Source organism: Penicillium canariense (assembly GCF_028826845.1).
Source record: "Penicillium canariense strain IBT 26290 chromosome Unknown utg000008l_segment0_segment0, whole genome shotgun sequence".
Taxonomy (NCBI): domain Eukaryota; kingdom Fungi; phylum Ascomycota; class Eurotiomycetes; order Eurotiales; family Aspergillaceae; genus Penicillium; species Penicillium canariense.
Window position 1 is genome coordinate 537,379 of NW_026622735.1, and position 21,893 is coordinate 559,271.

Here is a 21,893-nt window from a genome sequence, read left to right on the forward strand (position 1 = left end):
CAACTATGGAGTGGGGGCCAGTTTCAATTGCAAGTATGGACAGTATGAGGATTGCCGCTAGCAACAATTAGAATGGAAGATGGGTGTATTTATGGGTGTGTCGCCATATGTTCGACTATCGCTTCTTCCAGAGCTGTGTCTACTGGGACTGTGTATGTGACTGGTGGCTGTCTTGTGCATGCAAGCTTGAAGAGCATACGATCGCCAGTGAGAACAGGATCAAGCATGTCCATAGGATCTTGAGAAGCAGTATCACTGAATGTGTAATCGATTTTACCCGTTCCAGCTGGTTGAACTGAAAGTGATGCAGTAAGAACAGACTCATGTCACAAATGTCCGCGGCGAATGTACTAAGCGTGCTCGCTACCATACGCAGAACGTGCGGCCTTTCAAGTGGAGACGAGCTGGGCTTGCATGATTGACATGATTGACATGATTGACATGATTGACATGATTGACATGATTGACATGATTGACATGATTGACATGATTGACATGATTGACATGATTGACATGATTGACATGATTGACATGATTGACATGATTGACATGATTGACATGATTGACATGATTGACATGATTGACATGATTGACATGCCTTCTCGTACATAGTCATACGACATATCAGGATAAATATTAGATCGCGAGTTGTATAGCATGATGATAATCATTTATCATTTAGGAACTGAGGTCAGAGCTATCATACAAATGCATCCATCGTTGGCCGAGCCCCATCAAGCTGTTGGCGAGAGGACGGCTCTCAAATCCTTCTGGCATGGCCATCTCTGGATCCTATGCCGGCCCCGTGCGAGAGATGACATAGGCGTAGTCCGCAAAGAAGGTTTTTCGCGCCACCGAAAATGTCTGAAACGCCGGAAGCAATTTGCTTCTGCTCTCCCCATCGGTAACTTCCAAAGAGCTGTGTGCGGCTGAAAGAGCGCGGACCGCATTCCCGAACAGGTACGAACAGCCCCCGTCGAAATTGATGATAATGGCCATTTCAACCCACTTTAGGCACTGCTCCGAGCGCAGGAAATGGGTCAATCGATCACAAAGCACAGAGGCCCGTGCTAAGTCGCCATCGCTAAGATGGCTCGGCAGTGTGGTGAGAAAGAATGCGCTCCATAGGGCGTAGGCCATCTCAAAGTAGGCGCCTTGGATCCACGCGGATCCATTCAATCGAAGGTAGTCCAGCAAGGTGGCCGATTTGGTGCAGTGCTCAAAGTACCAGATAGCCGTATTGGCCCGATGGAGGTTCTTCAGGATCTGCGGCTCCAATATGGCTGGAACGGCTCTGTGTGCCGTATCCTCTTCTCTAGGGGCACTTTCCCGTACAAATTGCACCGCAGTATGATGAACGAAGCGGACTTGTAGTTGGCGTTGGCGGCATTCTCCCCAGATGGTATTGTCGCGTCCGGCCTCCATGATGGTGATCAGAGGTGAACAGAGTTTCTGTGCAAGACTAATTGAATTAAACACTTCCTCGCCCGCATTTTCCGCTTGGAAGACAATATCGAGAATCTCTTGGTCGAGTTCGGATCTTCCCACGAGAACAAAGTCGGCCATGTCGACCCACAGAAAGAGCTGCTGGGCAAGCCGCAGCTCGAGCGGGGTCAGTGCCGATCCCATCGCCACAAATATGGTTTGATAAAGCTGCATGAGGCCGTGAGGGATGTTGTGTAGTTGGCATGCCACGGATGCGGCGCTTGGTAACCGCTCAATTTCATCCAGCATCAATCTTGTGTAGAGCCAAGAGCCATCTGCTGCAGCAGAGACTTGTTCAAAGACATCTTGTCCGAGAGAGGTGGAATTGATGTGTGGACTGCGGGCAATTCTCATTTTGATATACGCCACAATGGGCTGTCGGACACGTGATGGAAGGGTGATCAACTCGCGCAGTGATTGGCCTCGTTCCTGGAACGACTTAACGACGTGGATCAGATCAGGCTCTTCACGACTGGAGAGGAGAAGCCTGGAGGTGCGTTTGGATGTGCTCAGTGAAGTGATCAATGCGGAAGCAAGCAGGCAACCATCATGACACTCGTCCAGAGCATCGACCACGACCACGAGCGGTTTATCGGTACACCCATTGATTAAAGCATACTGGAAAGCGTCTTTGAGGACTGCAAATGATTCCGCGTGCTTTTTCCCGCTTTGCAAGCGTAACTCGTTGACCCACGCGAAGAGGTGAGACCCGCCATCTGCGGCCAGCAGCTGGGAAAGTAGAGTGCCGAGCACATGGACAGGCTGTTGCTTGCTTTCGTCCGTCCCTTTGCAGAAAAAGTAGACCACGTGATAGTCATGCTGGATCAGATGACTGATGATGAAGGCAGTGAGGGTAGACTTCCCACTGCCTGGTGCTCCGCCGATCCTGAGACATTCCATCTCCTGCTTCGACAACAGAAAAGACTGCAACTCCGGGGTTTGAAACGCCCAGTGACAGCTGCCATCCATGCATTCATGTTGGTGATGGGACAAGTCATCCTGGACATTGGCCGGTGAAAGCCACTGGTGAACCTGAAAACGATGGTCCTCCGATCCTGGGATCATTATGAGCAATGGGACCACTTGTTCCGGAAGAGTAATGGACATGCAACTGATGACAAGACTAACCAGTTTCATTGCTGCCGACAGGTGCACCAGTCGTGTCGATATATCTGGTCGGAATAACCTGCATCAGTTCTTTGGCGTAAGCTGCCGCAGCTGCCGCGGCATACCCCTGCCAAAGATCATTTTTATGCGAATCCGCATAGTCGCTAATGCCCCGAATCACCAGGCATGGAAAGCTGTCGATCAGACCGGCTGCTTCCATTTCAAAGCAAAGGACATCCAGTTCCTTGCGCAGATGGTCCCTCATCGCACCATGCCGCACCACTTGATCCCCGGATGCAATCAGTCCATAATGAACGTAGGAATGCTGCATCCCCCGCGAACGAGGCGTTCGATGTTCCAGTTGGTCGGCGTCACAATCAGAACAGGTGGGTTGGGTCTCTGGGTGCTCATAGTGTGCCTGAAACAGTCGGTCGGACTGTTCGGGGGGGCGTGTATAGGAAGCTCTCATGGCAGGATACTTGTGGACCGCCTGCTGAATCGTCCTTTCTATGTCATTTCCCATCATGAAGTGCTTGGCTTCTAAGCTGCTCAACGCCGTCAGCAAGATCTCCGGAGGCTTATTGAGCATGCCGCCCCGCTGGAACCGTCCCTGCTGCACCGTCTTGCCGAAATCGTATTGAACAACACCTCCTAATAAACCCGTGGGTTTTCCGACGACAATATCTCCCAGTCGGATATCATGCACCTCACTCGGAGCACCGCCGCCGATCCCAATCATCAATCCGAACTGAATGTGCCTGAAAGTGGAGAGCATCAGATTGACCACTCTTGCCGCGGAAACGGTGCCGGTGATACCAGAGGGTAGACAGGCAATCACCACGTTGTGTGACTCGACTCGTCCAAGAATGTAGGTGTTGTTATCGCGTGAATGCCGCTCGCGGGGAAGGGGGCGGTGCCGCTCATCCAGCATTGCGCAGGCGGCGGCCAATTCTAATGGCAGTGCGCATATCCATGCGGCGGTGTAGTCATCGTATCTCCATGGAGGCATTTTTATATGTGGATTTGCACAAGTTAGAGCGCCTATCATGCAAACAGGTGGAACTTTCGTGGGGGGATGGACATTCGGCAGGGCACTGGCTGCGCTGGACGAGAACGAGACGTGGATTGTGTTTGAGGGCACCTCGTCTGCATTGGACCGAGTATATACTTTCAAGTGAACTGTGCGTACTGACGGAAGGTGACGAGATTGTCAAGCACTCGCTGTTCCTTGGTCGTCCAAAAGCGTATTGGTGGGGATTATGGCCCTACGCTGGAGCAAGTGCGGGGCAGCTCTACTGTACAGTATGTACTATGGTGCATCGTTCTTTTTCTCAATCTTTGTAAAGATGCCCTTGGAGGTGGAGGAAATATGATACAGTATGTCTCGAAAGTGGCGCGACCACTTACACCCCGCGATTGCTTCTCGAACCCTAGCGATGAAGGAGCTAGTACTCCGTACATTTTGAGAGTTATTCCGGCATGCCCATGTCTATGTCGGTGGGGGCCTGTATTGTTTCTTACACAGAGTACAAAACAGTGCGGGGAGAGAGAGGCACGAATGGCTTCCAATAAAAGCTTCAGTGGCAAATACCACGACACACATACTGTAGAAGGCAGAAAACAGACACCAGTGAAGACATAGGCCTTGTACCGTGCGTGTGTATTGGTAACGACTATATTTTTATAGTAGCCTTTTTGTTAGATCTTATAGCTAGGATAGCTTTAGATCGATCGCGCCCTTTAGGGTATATAATATTAATAGTAGTTTTATATAGGCTATGTCGTCGGGCAGTGTAGTATTGTCGTGTTTACTATAATTGGGTAAAGCCATCGATGAGTTTTGGCTACCAGTCCACCTGAAAGCAAAGAAGCTTCATATCACCTTTCTATACCGAGAGTTACTTCTACACGCAATGAAACCTCTCTCTCTCTCTCTCTTCTTCATGTGTCCTTTGGGTGTAGTTGGGCTCCAAACCTGATATATTATCTGATCGGGATACTCTCAGCGCAATGGAGGCCTGTTGCATCCAGACCACGCAATAAAACGGCAGTGGTTTATTCAACGATTCGCCTTGCCATTGGCGGCGAGCCAGAGTGAAAAGTGACGCAATTAGGGATTAACAAACACTAGCCCAATGCTAAATATTCATAATGTACAAATACGGGGAAATAGCTTTTTATATACAATGCAAATAGGATGATGCCCATGACCAAGAGAACCAGTTCACCGGATGATACCACCAGCATAACCTACACCCAGACCTCATTCGAGATGCCATCAAACTTCTGCCCTTCCTCGTGCTCGCTACGCTCGGTTCTTTCCAGGTGGGCCCATAGCTCGGGATATTTCTCGCGAGCCCACTCCTCCACCTGGTCCTTCCAATACTGATAGGGAATGGCATTATAGAACAGTCCAATCCTGAGGTAGCAAAGTCAGCACGGGGAAGTATACCAAAAGACACGGGCTGTTGGGGTTCAGGACTCACGTTGTACTCGTGGGAGGCACCCCAATCTCGGCGTGCATGTTATTGATAGCCTCTGTCGCCAGATCGAACTCACACTGCGCAGCCACCGCCTCAATGTACGATGAGTATAGCCGGCGATCAACCTCAATCTCCAGTTTCTTCACTTTATTGAACATCTTGATGGCCTCCTGCACGCCATTGTGGTGCTTCTCGCAGACCTTGAAGAACAGCGCAATGGTCTTGGTCGAGGGCCCCTCGTCCGACTGCAGGATCTGCCGGAAGATATTCATGCTCTTCTCGGGCATGTCGCAGGCGGCGTAGGCCAGCATTAGCCCATTCAGGATCCGCGTGTTGAGCTCCACCTCGAGGTCGAGCTTAAGCATGTTGTGCACGAGTTCCAGATTGGTTGCGTCGCTGGTTCGCGCGAGACCCTGGAAGCACCGCGCATAAGTGTCCGGCTTGGGCCGGCGAGACAGATCTTCTGCCTGCCGCATGTGGCCGAAGACGAGGACGGCGAGGTCGCTGCGCTTGCGCTCGAAGAAGGTACTCATCAGCTCGGTTCGCACGCTGACGCCGGTCTCCGGGAACGCGAGTCTGAACAGCTCGTATACCTCCCATACGTCGTCGTCCTTCTGGTTGAGATCCAGGATGAAGTCGGTGACCGCGGTGCGGATGAGAGTCTTTCCCTGGCTATCGTAGGTGGCCAGTCGCGGACGAAGTAGCTCGGAAACAGCCGCGTTATCATGGCGGTAGAGAAGCATACTGGTCAATGCAGCAACAGTGGCCGGTTCCAGCTGCACATCATCTTGAAACAATGGATCTAGGAGAGACGAGATCTGTTGGAACAAGGAGTCTTTCTTTTCCGACAAGCAAAGCATTGTGATGAGCTTGTTGGCAAGAGAGATATTTGCTTGGGGTAGAGAAGTCGGATCCACCTGATTCTCAAGAATCTGAAGTGTAGTCTCAACATCACCGGCCTGGACGGACGATTCAAGTTGCAACAAATGCGTCTGCTCATCAGGAACAAGCCCCCACTGCTCTGCCAGCTTGGCGAAGGCAGCGGCCAACTTTGGGTCCTCCTTCACATTGGCATACCGAAGAAGATTGTTCACATCTGCGATCGTGAGTATTCCCTTGATTCGGGGGTTTGTCGCAGTCCATAGCTTGACCTTTTCGGCCAGAGAGGATGCACTGCTACCCTGCGCCGCTTCCAAAAGCAAAGCAATACCTGCAGTCTCCGGACTGGGACTGGAACCTTCAGAAAGGGTCTGGTAAATTGTCTTCGCCCATACAATATCTGACCTCATCACCGCATAGTTGATCACAGCCTTCTTGGTGTCTAAAGAAGGCTCGGCGTTATCGGCCAATGGGCACTCGTAGATGGTCTGCACCGCTTTGAATAGATCTTGTGCGATGAGAATCCCAATAAGCTCTTCGTGGGAAGCTTGGTCAAACTTGACCCCGTATTTCTCCAAGTCCTGGGTGATTTTCCGCAGCTGACGCCGGTCGTCTTTCAGGGCGAATCCTTTGAGGACGGTGAGCCATGGAGACGGCTTTGCCCCACGTAACTGACCTCCAAAGTCGATGATGACATGTCGGGCCTCCTCTGGGTTCCCGTTTATTGAGAGAAGATTGATGTAGACTAGGAGAGCCGGACGGCTAACCGAATTGGGACCAAAACCGTGGTCAGCACGGAGCTCGAGGTAGGCAAAGCGCGCAATCTTCAGGATCGTCTCGCGCGATTCGGGGAGACACTGGGCTTCGGAAAGCACGAAGAGGATTCGCTCCAGACTGTCCACCGAGAAGACATTGTGCCAGTCGCCATCGTCTAGCTCTTCTTGCCGGGCTTTCAGGTATTTCCATGTCATGGACAACAGCCGCGCCTGGAATGAGTTGATGACTCCGGGGGAATCCACTCGTGTCTCGAAGAAGAGCTTGAAGGCGTTGGCGAGCGTATGGTCCGGAGGGGCCCTGCTTTTATCTTCCAGTGACCGCTTCAGGTCGGTCATCGGCTTCAGACCCTTTTCGGAGGCCAAGGTTGTGGGCTGCCCTTCCCCTGCAGCAGCTTTCGGGTCCAGATTGAAGGCGAAGAGGGTTCGTCGCTGTACATGAGGAAGGCTCGCGAGGCTTGACCGGACTCGTGCGGGGGAGATGATATGCAGCAGTTGGTTTCGCCGGCATCTCGAAAAAGACAGCGGCTCGTTGTTGATGAGCGCCCGGAAGACCTGTCTCGTGAGATGAGACTGCATGATTTGGATCGGGCGAGCTGTGCCGCTCGAATGGCTGAGCTAGGAAATCGGAATAAACAGGACTGTGCGGTTGAAGTTCTTCAGGGTGCTGAGCTCAATGACACGGCTTCGCAGAGTTTCGCGAACGCGGAGCTACCCAGGTGGAAGGCGGTCTTGGCACAAAAAAAGATCCGCCTGTCGGCTCCGCGCTGACCCTGGCCTCGACACTCGACATTCGACATCTCTACCCCTTCTGGTGCAGCCCACATCCTCGATATTCCAGAAACTAGAGCCGGCCACCATGTCTCAAAGTCTCTTTTCTTCGTCGCTGCTGCGCAGTGTCGCCAATGCCGTCCCTTCGGCGTGCCGCTGGAGTTCGACGGCGGCGATGAGCGCCTTTACCTCCCAGCGAGCCTCCGCTCCTCACCAACAGAGTATGTTAACCTGATGGGAATCTCGTGCAGTCTATGACATTCAGACATCAAGAGGTCCATTGCTTGTATGGACTGGTGACTGACACCTTAATCAGCTCCCCGAACCCCGAACCGGCGCCGGTTACCGAACCGCCTGCGATTCCTCGAGGACCAGAAAGCCCAGGGTGAAAGTCGAGCCCTGGAAAAGTTCCAGACCCGCGATTGGAAAGCCGGTGACGTTTATGCCCCTCATGATCTGAGCCCGGCCGAGATGAAGAAATGGGGCAAGCGCAAGAGCCCTTCGCGCGATGCCTTTGACGCCCTGAACCTCAACCCATTGGACCTCTACAAGGTACGAACTCTGAAACCCCGTCCGTGGCTACATATAAAGCTTGTGTTCTGTCTCTTTAACCCTGCCATTTACCCTGCCCCCCGGGTTGGCAGGAAGTCACACCCCAAAGACAACCGTTGACATTGCTTTATCTGAAACCAGAACTTCTCTATCATGTCCGAATACGTGTCCCCTCTTGGCCGCATCAAGCACCGTGACCAAACCGGTCTTCGGCCCGTCAACCAGCGCAAGATCGCCAAGGCTATCCGTCGAGCCATGGGCCTCGGCCTCATGCCCTCTGTCCACCGGCATCCCGAGATTCTGGCGGCTGAAATGAAGGCGAAGATGGACGGGGGTTTCCGGTAGGGAGGCTATCTTGTTTCCCAGATTCAATGATCATTGGGGGATCGTTTACGGTGTTCTTGTACAGACCCAGGGGCCTATTGGACGGGGCTCATTTTCATGTATTATTACTCTCAGCGCGAAATTGACCTATATTTTTTGACGAATCTCAACTGGATTTTCCGATCTCAACCCCTGTTCCATTGTAATATTACGGAGTATAAGGACAATTGTCTATCATTTGCGCGTTGAGTGGGTTGTGCCGAACAAAGGCTGAAACTGTTCCCCGCCAGAGCTGCCTGGACCGCCTCCGAGAACCGTCAGGTCATAAACAACATCCTCCTCCGCCATTGGCCCCTCCTCCAACTCACTCCCCTCAAGAGCTCCGAGTACTACATCCTCGATGTCAATCACGAACGGTATGAATGGCAATTTATTCTCCTACCCTAAAGAAGCCCCCCATTGACTTTCCTCAGAGTCCATCTGGGCGGCCAGCCCCTCCACCACCCGCGGCGCACCCACCCAGCTCTCCTCCGACGCCAAGGGCGAGCGACTTGCGTACGCCGTATGACTCTCCCGTCTTGATCATGCCATTGTCCCACTTTGACGGGAAGTTCCTAACATATTCCATCCACAGTCGAACAAATCCATCTTCGTCCGTTCCATCGACAACCCCGCAATCGCCAGACAGTACACCGAGCACAAGGCACAGACCACCGTCGCGCGCTTCTCTCCCTCCGGATTCTACGTCGCCAGCGGTGATGCCGCTGGTACTGTGAGAGTGTGGGATTGCGTCGGGGATGGCATCACAAAGGGAGACTACAGCATTGTCAACGGCCGGATTAATGACCTGGCCTGGGACGGCGACTCCCAGCGCATTATTGCAGTCGGCGACGGAAAGCAACGATATGGACACTGCATTACGTGGGACAGCGGAAACACCGTTGGCGAAATCTATGGTCACACGCAACAGATCAACTCCGTCTCGATCAGGCAGCAGAGGCCTCTCCGTGCTGCTGCCGCGGGTGATGATAAGAAGCTGGTCTTCTACCACGGCGCGCCGTTCAAGTTCAACACCGGCATCGGAGATAAGCACACAAACTATATCTACGGCGTGGCCTTCAGTCCGGATGGCTCGCACTTGATCAGCGTGGGCGCAGACCGTAAGATCTGGCTCTACGATGGCAAGACCGGCGAGACGAAGGGCCAGATCGGCGAGGGCGAGCACAAGGGCAGTATCTTCGGCGTCTCGTGGAGTAAGGACTCACGGAAATTCGTGACTGCGAGCGCGGATCGGACCGTCAAGATTTGGGATGTGGAGGCTGGCAAGACCACGCAGAGCTGGACTCTTGGCGAGGAGGGTGCTGCGGCCGTCCGCGATCACCAAGTTGGCGTGGTGTGGCCCCCGGGCCGAAGCGACAACCTGCTCATCAGTTTGTCTCTCAGTGGCGATCTGAACTACCTCGTGGAGGGAACCCCCAAGCCTCGCCAGGTGGTCCAGGGTCACCAGAAAAGCGTCACATCTCTGGGCCAGTCCACTCTCGATGGAAAGGAGACTCTGTGGACTGGAAGTTTCGAGGGCCGCATCTGCAGCTGGGACATTGCCTCTGGATCCGCGGAGGAGATCGAGGGAGAGGGCCACCCTGGTTACATTGCTGGCCTGGCTCCCACACCGGAGGGCTCCGGACGAATCTATAGTGTCGGCTGGGACGACACGATCCGCTCCATTGACGTGGCAGCTAAAACCTATACCGGCAGTGCATCGAAACTCACTGCCCAGCCGAAGGGTGTTGCCGCCGCCGGCTCAACCGTGCTGGTGGCCGCTGCAGAGGCGGTCGAAATCTTCCAAGATGGCAAGAAGACCGGGGACTACAAGGCCAAGTTCTCGGTAACCACCGTGGCGGCGCATGGGGACGTTGCAGCTGTCGGCGGCGAGGATGGATCTGTGCAGATCTGCAAGGTTTCAGGCTCCAGCCTCTCCGCCCAGACCGACATTCAGGCTTCTCGCAACCAGATTTCCATGCTGGCCTTCTCCCCTGATGCCTCCATCTTGGCGGTGGGAGACCTGCGTGGCCGGGTTCTGGTCTACAAGGTGGCTGATGGCAGTCTCGTCACTGACCGCTGGACTGCGCACACAGCCCGCATCACCTCGCTCGCCTGGAACAAGGCCGGTACACATGTTGTTAGTGGATCCCTCGACACTAATATTTTTGTCTGGAGCCTGGCCAAGCCGGGTGACTGGCTTGAGGTCAAGAACGCCCACAAGGAGGGCGTCAACGGCGTGGCGTGGATCGACGGAAGCTCGAAGATCGCCTCTGCTGGAGCCGATGCCGCTGTGAAGGTGTGGAAAGTGGAGGGCCTGTAATGAGGATACTGTAGACTGGGCGGCATACTTGTCTGTATCTAACGGGAATCAAAGTTGGCGCCCTTTTGGCTTAATTTGAGAAGTGTTCCATCTCGAAATGAGAACGAAGTCAATACAGCAGAGGTGCGTGGGGACAGCCCACCGGGAGGTGGCCGTAGCCCGCGCATTGTTCCAATGACGGCCAGCCAACAATTTGTGGCCCTGCACCTTCCCCACAAACAACCTCGAGACAAATGGTCAGACAAAATACCCTGCGATTTTCTCCCAGAACCATGCACTCTGCACAATGAAGTCGGCCCTGCTACCGACGTGAAACAACCCCGAAGAGTTTCGAAAGCGAACGCGGGAGATCCGCCTATATGGCGCCGTCTGAGCCTGGAGGAGCTCCTAGTAGCTCCCGCCGATTACGACCCAAGGTGTGTATCCAATCCGAGCGCGCAATAGGCAGTACACAATTACAACCACAACCACAATCACAACATGAGTTCAGTCCTTGCTAATTGCAGACATAGCTGCGGCAGGCAACCTTCGTCCTCCCACGAACTGGCCAGCGTCTAAAAGGCCTCGTGAGCTTGCGCAACCCTACGCGGCGATTTGCGGCAGCACATGACGACAATGCGGAGCGCGACGAGCGGCGCGGCTTGCTGTCGGGCGAGATCGAGCTACACGATGATGGATACGGAACTTGGCTGTCAAAACAGGCACAGGAGCTGTGGGCGACCCTGCACCGCTTCGTGACCTCCGAGCCCGGCATTGGCGTCTTGAAGTCCAGTTTGGCCTATCTGCTCGGGTCCATGGCGACGTTTATCCCTGCGATTTCGTCGTTTCTTGGCCACCAGGATGGCAAGCATCTGGTGGCGACAGTCACCGTGTACTTCCACCCCGCCAGGACCCAGGGCAGCATGTATCGCGCCTTGATCTGCGCGCTGCTCGCGTTCTGTTACTCTGCCTTCTTGTCCATCACCAGTATGCTGGTAGAGAACTTTTTCCAGGATACGTTAAATCTGCCGGCGCTGGGTCATGCGGTGGTGCTGATTGTCTTTTGCGGCGGCGGTTTGGGTTTCGTCGGGTGGACTAAGCAGAGGCTGGGTGATCCACTGGTGAATGTGGCCTGCTCGCTCACGGCCCTGTCGACCATCACCGTCTTGACTAAGGAGGGCGCCGTGCAGAGCGGCGATCTATCGCTAAACAAGATCTCTCAGGTCTTAAAGATGGTGATCATGGGCGTCCTAGCTGCCATGGCCGTGTCCTTTTTGATATTCCCCATGTCCGCGCGAAAGAAGCTCCGTGCGAACCTGGTCACCGTCACAGACACGCTGGCTATCATGCTGGCTATTATCACGGACAGCTTCCTCAGCGGGTCTGAGGAAGACCTTGCTTCGGCAGAGTTTCTCGAGGCGGAAACGAAACACCGAATGGCCTACGCCCAGTTGGACAAGCTAGTGCGCGAGGCGAAGCTCGAGCACTATTTTGCAGGCACTGAACGGGAATATCGGCTGGAGAAAAAGCTTGTGCGTTGGGTGCAGGACATCACTCATAATATGGGAGGCTTGCGCAGCGCTGCCTCTCTGCAATTCAGTCTGATCCGAGAGACGATTGTTCGGGAATCTGATTCGTCTGGAGGACAGCAGAGTGCTCCTTCCACGGAGTACTTCGCATCTCTGGAACGCTCCTGGTCCTTCCCCGATGGGTCGTTTCTGGAGCCGATTGATGAACGCCCGGAGGAAGAGCTCTCCCCGGGTGGAGGCTTCGGCACTCCGAACTCAGATGGAAAGTTGGAGTCGAATAAACACCCTCTGCTCCCGGCGGATGTCTTCACAATCTTTATTTCGCATTTGGGACCTTCGATGGTAAGACCGGTCGATCGGTCCAGAAAGCATTGGGCACCAAGCTAACTCATCACAGCGGTCGTTGGCTTTCACTTTGAAAGAGATCTTGAACGAAGTCCCCTTTGGTCCTGCCCCGCACTACAAAGTCTCTGTAGACAATCGACTGCGCACCAGTCTCGACCGTGCTCTCGAGCTTTTCCAGGGATCGCGAGAAAAGACTTTGAAATCGCTCTATCAACAGATCGAACCCATCAAATTGAAGACGCACGAGGCGGAAGCGGATCTCGAAGAAGTGTCCGCCAGCTGTGGTCATTTCAGTTTCTCGCTTCTGGAATTTGGAGAGCAGCTGCACGAGCTGCTCGCTATCCTGGACCAGTTACAGCTCGAGACTGAGGAGCGGCCTAATGGGCGATCTTGGAGCTGGATGCAATTCTGGCGGGCCAAAGACACCAGCACCATCGAGGAATCTATCTTTTTGACCCCTCCGGAACCCGACGCTCGAGCATCTGCCGCAGTTAGTGCTTGTCTGCGCCCAGCTGCTGAAACCACCGTCAAGCAACGACTGGGCTATCGGCTCTGGAAATCTCTCGGGTTCTTCCGCCGCGACGACACCAAATATGCCATCAAGGTCGGCGCTGGCGCTGCTCTTTATGCTTTGCCGGCCTTTCTGCCATCCACGAGACCGTTCTACCAGCATTGGCGCGGCGAATGGGGTCTGTTGTCGTACATGTTGGTTTGCTCGATGACCATCGGCGCTTCGAATACCACGGGATACGCCCGATTCCTCGGCACTTGCCTGGGAGCAGTGTGTGCCATCCTGTCCTGGTACATTTCCGGAGGCAATGTCTTCGGCCTTGCCACTTTTGGATGGCTGATGGCCGTCTGGACCTCCTATATCATTATCGTTCAGGGTAATGGGCCCATGGGCCGGTTTATCATGCTCACCTATAATCTCTCCGTGCTGTATGCCTATTCGCTCACCCAGAAGGAGGCGGATGGCTCGAAGGACGAAGGTGGCCAGGATCCTATCATCGGTGAAATCGCGCTCCATCGCGTCGTTGCCGTGCTGTCCGGCTGTATCTGGGGCATTATCATTACGCGAGTGATCTGGCCGATCAGCGCACGCCGCCGATTGAAGGACAGTCTCAGCATGCTCTGGCTGCGGCTGGGTCTGGTCTGGAGGCGTGACCCGCTGTCGGCGATGGTGAAGACCGGCCGCCCCGTTGTGTATATAACTGCGCGCGAGAGGCTCGAGCTCGAGCGCTTCCTTTCTCGGCTAGAGTCGCTGTTGAGCTCCGCGCGGTCGGAGTTTGAGCTGCGCAGTGCCTTTGCCGACGATATCTATGCCAGTATCATCCGCCGTACTCGGCGGATGGTGAATGCGTTCCATGCGATGAACCTGGAGCTGACGAAGAGCGAGACGGCGACCGAGGGCGAGATCAGTCTGCTCCGGTACACAGAGACCGAGCGGCGGCAGCTCTCGGCTCGCATCAGTCACCTTCTCACCGGTAAGTAACGCTCTTCGAGCCGAAACGCGTTGCGGGATGCTGAGACTGAGACGATCACAGTGATGGCCTCGTCCATGAAACTCGAATACCCGCTCAACGATGTGCTGCCCAGCATTGACCATGCGCGCGACAGGCTGCTGGCGCGCATCTACCGGTACCGCCAGAGCCATGAGGCCTCGCAGCTGACGACGGACGATGACAGCGCATTGCTGTATGCTTATAGTAAGTTCTAGCTCTAGTTCTCGCACCGTGTCGGAGATGTCCCATTGCTAAGCGAATGCTCCTTTAGTCCTGGTGACGGGCCAGTTGTCGAAGGAGATCACGGAGATCCTCGCAGAAATCGGGCAGCTGTTTGGCGTGTTGAGTGAAGATGTAGTGCAAATGGCGTAGACAGCAATACCATCATGCTTCGCCCGTATCGCGGCTTCGCTTCTCACCGTGTCCACGGGAGGCATATGGGCTATTCTGTAAATACCGATCTAAACATTCAAGTCCTTCTATTGTTCTCCCATCCTATCAGTCCATTTATTCGACCATCGATCACCCCGTCGTCCGGTCTGGCTGTTCTCGGGCGACGCATCCGCTTCTGGCGGGGAAACCGCATCTCGCCGAACTTCACCTTCCAACCTCCCACCCTTCCCTCCTGCCCTCCCAATTCCCATCGCCTTTCATCATCCATCATCTCCTCGCACGGCCTCCCATCTTATCCCATCTCATCCCATCTCATTTTCGACCCCGAATCGACCTCCGCACCCCCCCCATTCCCCATTCATGAATGCGTAGCCCCCGTCGCCAGCCGCCCTTCGGCCTCGCCTTGCGCTCCTGCCAGTCCTCCAGCTGCCATGCAGATCGACCCGGCCGCTCTGAGTCGCACCGACTCGGCGTCTAATGCGGCCAAGAACGCGGCGCCGAATCCCTCGACGACGGTGAAATCGTCGCGGTCCCTGCCTTCGGTGCCGCGCCTGGACCTGGAGCAGGCCTATACCGAGCTGAAAGCCGCCATCGGGGACAAGTGGGCGGAGTATAAGGAATCTACTGCGCTCTTCTTATTAGGTATGGGACCGATCGGGCGCCCAAAGACCCCTGGGCTGGCGTGGAAACAGCTTGTCGCCCTCGGGCTTCCCCGCGATGAATGGGAGCTGTTGATGGCTGACCTCCTGACCTCCTGCCGCTTCTAGGACATTACAACCAGAATGAATACGCGTCGCGGGTCGATCATATGCTATGCGCCGATCCGAAAATCGAACATCTTCATAATAGCTTTGTGTGCGCGATCATCGCAAACCTCACCCGCGATCTGCCCGACCATGGCGTCGCAACCTGGGTGTCGGCCAACGATAAGCCGTCGATGGTCTCCAAGCCTGTCTCTGGCGACGCTGCGGAGCAAAGGTTGAAGACGGAGATCATGCAACTGCCTCCAAGGGACCGTCGGAGAATCAAGGGTATTCCAGAGGTATGCGCTCCACCTAGGATAGCGGGCGGCGATGCCGGCGCGACCAGAACGATTGCTGATGCGGGACCTCTCTCCACGTTACCAGCGAGATCCCAATGATACGGTTCCCAATGAATTGGAGGAATACCACCAGGCGAAACAGATTAAACTCCCGAGCCAAGTCCCCGCGAGCGCGGGCGGACTGAACAAGACAAGTAAGATCTCTTCATCTTCACCCATTTAACGCCGATATCCCCTGCGCTGTCGCATCGCGCGCACCCTATCCAACCCCGAACAAAGAGCTAACGCTGCACTTCCCCCTTTAGACTGGGAACTGGAAATCCGGAAACGATATGCGCAACCCCTCGCCGCTGAGACGGGCGAGTTCCCTGACGCCGAATCCATCTACGCCCGCATGGTTCCCATGTGCTACGAAGAATCACTCCCTAGTGGCGCCGGCCTGCCGTGCGCAGAGTTCATGGCCATCGCCACCGAGACTTTTATTAAGGAGGTTCTGTCGGGGGTATTTTCGCGCACGCGCTCTAACGGGCCCTCGGGCACCATCAACGGTATGATGATGCGCAAGTACCGCCAGCAATTGGAGCGTGAGGAACTCGCCTATACCCGCGGCGAAATCGTAAAGGACACTGCCACCGGATTGCTCCCCGTCGAGGCCAGGGAGGCTGGTATCCGCCGGCCCCTGGGGGTCAGGGACCTCCGGCTCACGCTGGAGCTGGGCCGTGGCATCCTGGGTCATATGCCGCTGATTATCGACCAGATTATGGGCGGGTACTTTGAAGACGAGCTGGAGACGGAAAAGCAGGACCGGCTGGAAAACGATGTCGGTGAGGTCCATGAAATCAAGACCGCGGATGATGACGAGATGGATCTGGACGATGATGATGCCTTTTCGGACTGGGAAGGAGGCACGACTGTTGATCGGGAGCAGTTGAGCGGCTTGCTTGACGAGTGTTTGTCGATGGCTGCTTAGATCTGAGGAGGATCGGAGACTGATACCCCATCCCTATACCCGCCACCCTTGCTTTCCTCCGTTTCGTCCCCTTCGTCTACGACACACACGCTGCCATCTTATGTTTACCCCTTCCCCTTCCCATTTGCGTTTCTTGCGTTATTGATTCCGGTTCTGGGCGGCGGATGATCACGGCGTCTGGGACTTGCCGGCGCTGCCATTGCACTGCTTCAATGGCAGCCCCTTTTATGTTATGCATTTGGTTCTGGAGTTCCCCCCGGCCTGGGTTAGGCGACAGCCAGCCGTGCGATGTACAGTATCTATCCCCTTTTTATTGTCTTTTTTACACGCGGGCAAGGTGCATGCAGCACACGCAGAGGAACTGAGATTGGTCTGGTCTCGATAGTAAACAGAAAAGCTGAAATGATGGCGATGACTGTGGCCCGGCGTGGAGAGGCCTGGCTTGTTCGATACCCATGAATATGACTCGTTACTACACTGCATGATGCGTCGGCTCTACTGGACTTTTATGGCTCTTATAGCTCTTATATAGCAACCCTTTCTCTGTGCCTCGAGTCATGTAGGGAAAGATCAAGTTTCATCTTCTACCTGAGCGATCGTATCTAACAGGGAGAGAGGTGGGGAGGTAAAGTGAGTTATCGATATTCAAAAGTCCATTCATGTTCCAAAACGCCGCCGGGGTAGTGCTGTGTTAATACATCATGATACGACCCTGTTAACTGACCGTCTCGGCAACAAGCTTCAATATCTCCTCCGTTGACTTGTGCGCGTTGCGCGGGTCCTTCGCGATCCTCTGCCACACCTCGCCGTGCTTCGGCTCTGTCGAGACACACTTGGATATCACATCAGAGCGTTTGTCCTGTAGACCCGTGAACATGTTAGCACACCCCTCCGTATTCAAGAAGTGCGCGCCATCGCGCCTCGAAAAATCCGGGCTCACCTCTGTGCCGTGCTGCAGCAGGAACTTGTAGTACCATGCCCACCCGTCGCCGTAGTCGTTGTCCGACACAATCGCCTTCTCGAACCACGTCATCGCCTTTTCCAACCGCCGCTCGCCCCAGAATATCCGCGCCACCGTGATGAACAGGATCGGGTCGTTTTCTATCATCTTGATCGCGCTCAGACTGCGCGCCTTGCGCGACGCCCGCGGCTCCAGGTTCCAGATTCTCTCGCTCCAGAGCAAGCCCGACGCCGGCACCTCCTGCAGCGCCTGCGCCATCAGCATCTGGGCCTGGGTGAGGTTATTCGCGCGCCGCTCGACACGCACGCTTTCCGTCCAGAGCTCGGGGCTCTTTGGCAGGGCAAGGCGGGCGCGGTCGAGGACGGATCGGGCCCGGACCACGGCGCCGGCCTGTACTTCCAGTCGCGCGGCTAGCAGCCATAGCGGTACGGACTTGGGGCAGGCACGCGTGCCTGTGCCGTATGCCTCGCGCGCTTGCGGGAGCTTCTTCTGCGCCTCGTATATTTGGCCCTTCATCATCCAGAGCTTGTCGGCCTTGGGGTACTGCTGCAGACCCTGGTTGACGAGATCTAACGCTTCATCCGTGTTACCTAATTGCCGCTCAAAAGCAACGCTCTTGATCCACACACGGTCCGTACCAGCTTCTCGACGTGCCGTGGCAAGGAGCTCGCGTGCCTGGTCTGTTTGCTGCGCGTCTGCCTCGAGCTTAACGGCGGCAAGCCAGATGTCCTCGTTGTTAGGGTTCTGGTTGAAGGCACGGCCGAGCACTCGTCGCGCGTCGTCGATTTCACCAGACTGCCATTTCTCCTTGGCAAGCTGCAGCCAGAGTTCCTCGCTTTGAGGGCATGCTTCGACGGCTTTCTCCAGGACCTGCCACAGAGCTTCCTTGTCGCCGTGGTTGCGCTCGAGGTCTGCAGCTGCGAGCCAGATGGACCGTCTGTTGACGAATACCCGTAGGGCATACGCGTAAATAGCTCGCGCGGTTTCGTACTTGCCACGGGCAATGCTGGACTTGGCGTCGTCCATCCAAATATCTTTGCGGTCATCATCCTCGTCCAAACCCCATCCGAGAGTCTCGCGGATGATAGCACCGCAGGTGAGAACGGCACCTTCTTCCTCGCAGCGCTCTGCTTCGGAGATCCATTCCTCTCGCTTCAACATGGCGTTCTCCTTAGCCAGGGACTGAATGGCACGCTTCATGACATTGATCCGTTCAAAGGTTCCCATCTGTTCTTGAAGACGAGCAGCAGCAATCCAGATCTCGTGGCTGGTGGGGACAGCCTTGCGCGCTGCATTCAGAACCTTCTGAGCGTTCTCTGGAGTCTCCAGACGCGCAAGGGCCAGCCACAGCTCCACGGAGAGGGGAATCATTTCAACGGCCTTGGCCAAAAGAAGACGCGCATCCGCGGGATCATCTTCCAGATTGACAGCCTCTTTCCAGATCTGCACGGATTGGGGAATGTGCAAGATAGCCTGTCTGAGGACGTTCTTCTTCGCCCGGGAATCGGTCTCCAATTTCATGGCCTCGATCCAAAGTCTGGTCGAGTGGTCGTTGTTCTTGATAGCGTTCGCCGCGATGACCTTTGCATTATGGCCTTCGTTCATACGAATATTTTCCAACCATGCGTCCTCGCTCTTGGGGCAGAGCTCGCACCCTTTGGCGATGGTGTTTCGAGCCGCTACAATACGGCCCGCAAGCTCCTCCAGCCGCGCAAGTGCAATCCATCCAGGGGCATGTTTGGGATTGGTCTTCGTGACAGACTCCAGGAGAACCCGCACTCGCTTGATATCACCAACCTCGACCTCACCAGCCTTCATTTCCGACTGAGTCAAACTGGTGAGATATCCCTTGGGGTCGATACTGGTTGCACTTCCCGAGGAGTTGTTTTCAGCAGATGACCCCAGCGCTGCTTGGTCCAGTCGGACTTTCAGGACCTTGTCACGAGCCGCACCGATATCCGCGAAGTTCGTCATCGTCCCGTCGCCGCTATCACCTCCCTCTCCTCCACCGGACGGGCCGCCATCGTCGGCGATGGTGGTGTCAAATTGAGCCGAATCTCTCGCACCCGCAATGACGCTATCAGGAACTGCGTAGAATCGCTGGCGCAAGTTCTGCTTCGCTCGTCGGTTCTTGCCTGTCAGGTCTCCAACCTCAGGGAGATTGGCCCAGTCCTCCTCGGAGACCGCCGCGAGTGATCGCTTGAGGTCGGCAAATTGTTGCTGAATCTTCGGGTTTTTTCGTTCATAGTCTTCGCGTTCTTGTTGCTCTCGAGCTTCCCTGTAGGTGGCAAATGTTCCAAGTCGGTATTCTATCCAAGCAACCGGGGACTGGCCCGATGAACAAGTTGTTTTATGAGACAACAGGGCCGGGGAAAGGACTAACCTTCGAGCTTTTCGCCGCCTGTCCATCTTCTCATCCACCTCCTGGTAAATGCGATCCGCCTCATCGTCTTCCTGGTCGAACTGTCCGTAGGCAAACAGACCGACCTCGTTGTCGGGATCCTGGAAGCGCTCATCCTCCTCGTCTTCCTTCTCTTCTTTACCTCCCTTCTCGCGAGAAGTGCTGCCGTAGGCCGTCGGTGCGGCAGCTCCCAGGAGCTGCGCTCGTTTCGTCAGCGCGGCCTGGATCTGTTCGGGAGTCGGACCTTCGCGCGCGGGTCCCAAGTCAGAGCGCGTGGTGAAGCCCGTCGCACCACGGCCCAGACCGGCGACATAGTTCTCCGGCGCCTGCTGGCTGAGAAAATCCTTGCGTCCGGACGCCATGTTGGACACGGATAGCAAGCTTCAATCAACCTTGGAGCGTGGGGAGTAGAAGGCGAAAGAGAGTCGACGGCGGGCTCGTAGAAAAGTAGGCCCGAGACCGATAATCTTATCGCAAAGAAAAAAAGTCGCCCACAGTTAAACAACGCCGCGGGACTCGGGAACTCCTCATTGCGCCCTCGTGGGAAATTTGCTGCTTCAGACGGAATCTCAGTGGCTTTGCACCGGCTCAGGCCATCCATTCAATATGCCCAAAGCTCAGAAGCAGAAGCGCAACAGCGCGCACGCGGACGCCGCCGCAAAGACCAAGGCCGCCCACAGTATCTTCAAGATGAACACAGATATCGGCCAGCACGTCTTGAAGAACCCCGGTATTGCTGAGCAGTGAGTAATGCCTAACGCATATGTCATTTGTCGCGAGCTAAATTGGACCCTGCAGAATTGTTCACAAGGCCGATCTTAAGCAGAGTGATGTGAGTGGTGTTTGTGAGATTGAAAGGTGACTGCGCTAATCATTGGCACAACAGATTGTCCTCGAAATTGGTCCTGGTACTGGTAACTTGACAGCAAAGATCCTGGAGAAGGCCAAAAAGGTCATCGCGGTGGAGTTGGATCCTCGAATGGCCGCTGAAGTCACCAAGCGTTTCCAGGGTACCCCAGCACAGAAGCGCCTGGAGGTAATCCTCGGCGATGTGATGAAGACGGAGCTGCCGTATTTCGATGTCTGCATCAGTAACACTCCCTACCAGGTATGTGATAACATTCATATGACATCGAGAACTTCCAGAAATCTACAGTTTTTTGCTAACTACAAACAGATCTCTTCCCCTCTCACATTCAAGCTACTTGCCACAACACCCGCGCCTCGTACTTGCGTTCTTATGTACGTCTAAATCACAGATGATTCCTCGCGGGTTCTCGGTTTATTTTATCTGGCATAGGCTAACATACAACTTCCCAACTCCTAGGTTCCAGCGTGAGTTCGCCCTGCGTCTATTCGCGAAGCCTGGCGACAAGCTCTATAGTCGACTGTCTGTCAATGCCCAAATGTGGGCCAAGATCGATCACATCATGAAGGTTGGCAAGAACAACTTCAAGCCCCCACCATTGGTCGAGTCCAGCGTCATCCGCATGGTGCCTAAGGTCCCGAGGCCACAGATCAACTATGAGGAATGGGACGGACTGCTGCGCATTGCGTTCGTGCGGAAGAACAAGACACTGCGGGCCAGTTTCATCGGCACACCTACCATCATGAACATGCTCGAGCAGAACTACCGCACTTGGTGCGCCCAGAACGATATCCCCGTGGAAGATGGCCCGGTCGAAGACGCCGACGGCGATGCGATGGATATGGGCCAGGAACAGCAAGACGAGGAGGAGCCTGTTGATGAGGTCATGGATATGGACGACGACGACGTCCCCGATTTCTTCAAAGAAGAGGCCAACGCGCGTATCCAACAAGCACTCAAGAGCCATCCCCAGCGCAAGAAGCGAGGAAAGGTTTCAGAGTTGGTCCGCGAGAAGGTGCGCCAGGTCCTGGAGGATGAGACCGGCCTGGCCGACAAGCGCGCACGAATGTGTGACGAGAATGAGTTCTTGAAGATGCTGTGGGCTTTCAACCAGAAAGGGATCCACTTCAATTGATCGAGACTGAGTCTGTCGCTCACATCCCCCCG

At 55.0% G+C, this 21,893-nt stretch overlaps 9 protein-coding genes across 9 annotated transcripts; 6 read left to right on the forward strand and 3 right to left on the reverse strand.

Annotated features, from left to right (window-relative positions):
• Window positions 1–79: 79 nt before the first annotated feature.
• N7482_010190 (uncharacterized protein) lies at window positions 80–612 on the forward strand (the record flags this gene model as incomplete). Its single annotated transcript, XM_056692314.1, has 2 exons — window positions 80–152; window positions 377–612. The coding sequence occupies exon 2, from the start codon at window positions 415–417 to the stop codon at window positions 610–612; it is 198 nt and encodes a 65-aa protein (XP_056538271.1). The 5' UTR covers window positions 80–152; window positions 377–414.
• Window positions 613–792: 180 nt separating this feature from the next.
• Window positions 793–3,601, reverse strand: N7482_010191 (uncharacterized protein; the record flags this gene model as incomplete). Its single annotated transcript, XM_056692315.1, has 2 exons — window positions 793–2,540; window positions 2,614–3,601. 2 exons carry the CDS (start codon window positions 3,599–3,601, stop codon window positions 793–795), a joined length of 2,736 nt encoding a protein of 911 aa, XP_056538272.1.
• A 1,241-nt stretch (window positions 3,602–4,842) lies between these two features.
• N7482_010192 (uncharacterized protein) lies at window positions 4,843–7,306 on the reverse strand (the record flags this gene model as incomplete). Its single annotated transcript, XM_056692316.1, has 2 exons — window positions 4,843–5,011; window positions 5,079–7,306. The coding sequence occupies 2 exons, from the start codon at window positions 7,304–7,306 to the stop codon at window positions 4,843–4,845; spliced, it is 2,397 nt and encodes a 798-aa protein (XP_056538273.1).
• A 280-nt stretch (window positions 7,307–7,586) lies between these two features.
• Window positions 7,587–8,395, forward strand: N7482_010193 (mitochondrial 37S ribosomal protein bS18m; the record flags this gene model as incomplete). Its single annotated transcript, XM_056692317.1, has 3 exons — window positions 7,587–7,719; window positions 7,815–8,050; window positions 8,192–8,395. 3 exons carry the CDS (start codon window positions 7,587–7,589, stop codon window positions 8,393–8,395), a joined length of 573 nt encoding a protein of 190 aa, XP_056538274.1.
• Window positions 8,396–8,774: 379 nt separating this feature from the next.
• Window positions 8,775–10,736, forward strand: N7482_010194 (WD40 repeat domain-containing protein; the record flags this gene model as incomplete). The annotated part of the gene is made up of 3 exons (XM_056692318.1): window positions 8,775–8,790; window positions 8,848–8,936; window positions 9,009–10,736. The coding sequence occupies 3 exons, from the start codon at window positions 8,775–8,777 to the stop codon at window positions 10,734–10,736; spliced, it is 1,833 nt and encodes a 610-aa protein (XP_056538275.1).
• Window positions 10,737–11,095: 359 nt separating this feature from the next.
• N7482_010195 (FUSC family protein) lies at window positions 11,096–14,463 on the forward strand (the record flags this gene model as incomplete). The annotated part of the gene is made up of 5 exons (XM_056692319.1): window positions 11,096–11,152; window positions 11,249–12,586; window positions 12,642–14,073; window positions 14,134–14,295; window positions 14,363–14,463. The coding sequence occupies 5 exons, from the start codon at window positions 11,096–11,098 to the stop codon at window positions 14,461–14,463; spliced, it is 3,090 nt and encodes a 1,029-aa protein (XP_056538276.1).
• Window positions 14,464–14,915: 452 nt separating this feature from the next.
• Window positions 14,916–16,496, forward strand: N7482_010196 (TADA1 family protein; the record flags this gene model as incomplete). The annotated part of the gene is made up of 4 exons (XM_056692320.1): window positions 14,916–15,126; window positions 15,252–15,526; window positions 15,612–15,720; window positions 15,832–16,496. 4 exons carry the CDS (start codon window positions 14,916–14,918, stop codon window positions 16,494–16,496), a joined length of 1,260 nt encoding a protein of 419 aa, XP_056538277.1.
• Window positions 16,497–17,211: 715 nt separating this feature from the next.
• N7482_010197 (U4/U6-U5 snRNP complex subunit PRP6) lies at window positions 17,212–20,220 on the reverse strand (the record flags this gene model as incomplete). The annotated part of the gene is made up of 1 exon (XM_056692321.1): window positions 17,212–20,220. The coding sequence occupies one exon, from the start codon at window positions 20,218–20,220 to the stop codon at window positions 17,212–17,214; it is 3,009 nt and encodes a 1,002-aa protein (XP_056538278.1).
• Window positions 20,221–20,464: 244 nt separating this feature from the next.
• N7482_010198 (dimethyladenosine transferase) lies at window positions 20,465–21,861 on the forward strand (the record flags this gene model as incomplete). Its single annotated transcript, XM_056692322.1, has 5 exons — window positions 20,465–20,601; window positions 20,657–20,690; window positions 20,745–20,966; window positions 21,036–21,100; window positions 21,186–21,861. 5 exons carry the CDS (start codon window positions 20,465–20,467, stop codon window positions 21,859–21,861), a joined length of 1,134 nt encoding a protein of 377 aa, XP_056538279.1.
• Window positions 21,862–21,893: the final 32 nt, after the last annotated feature.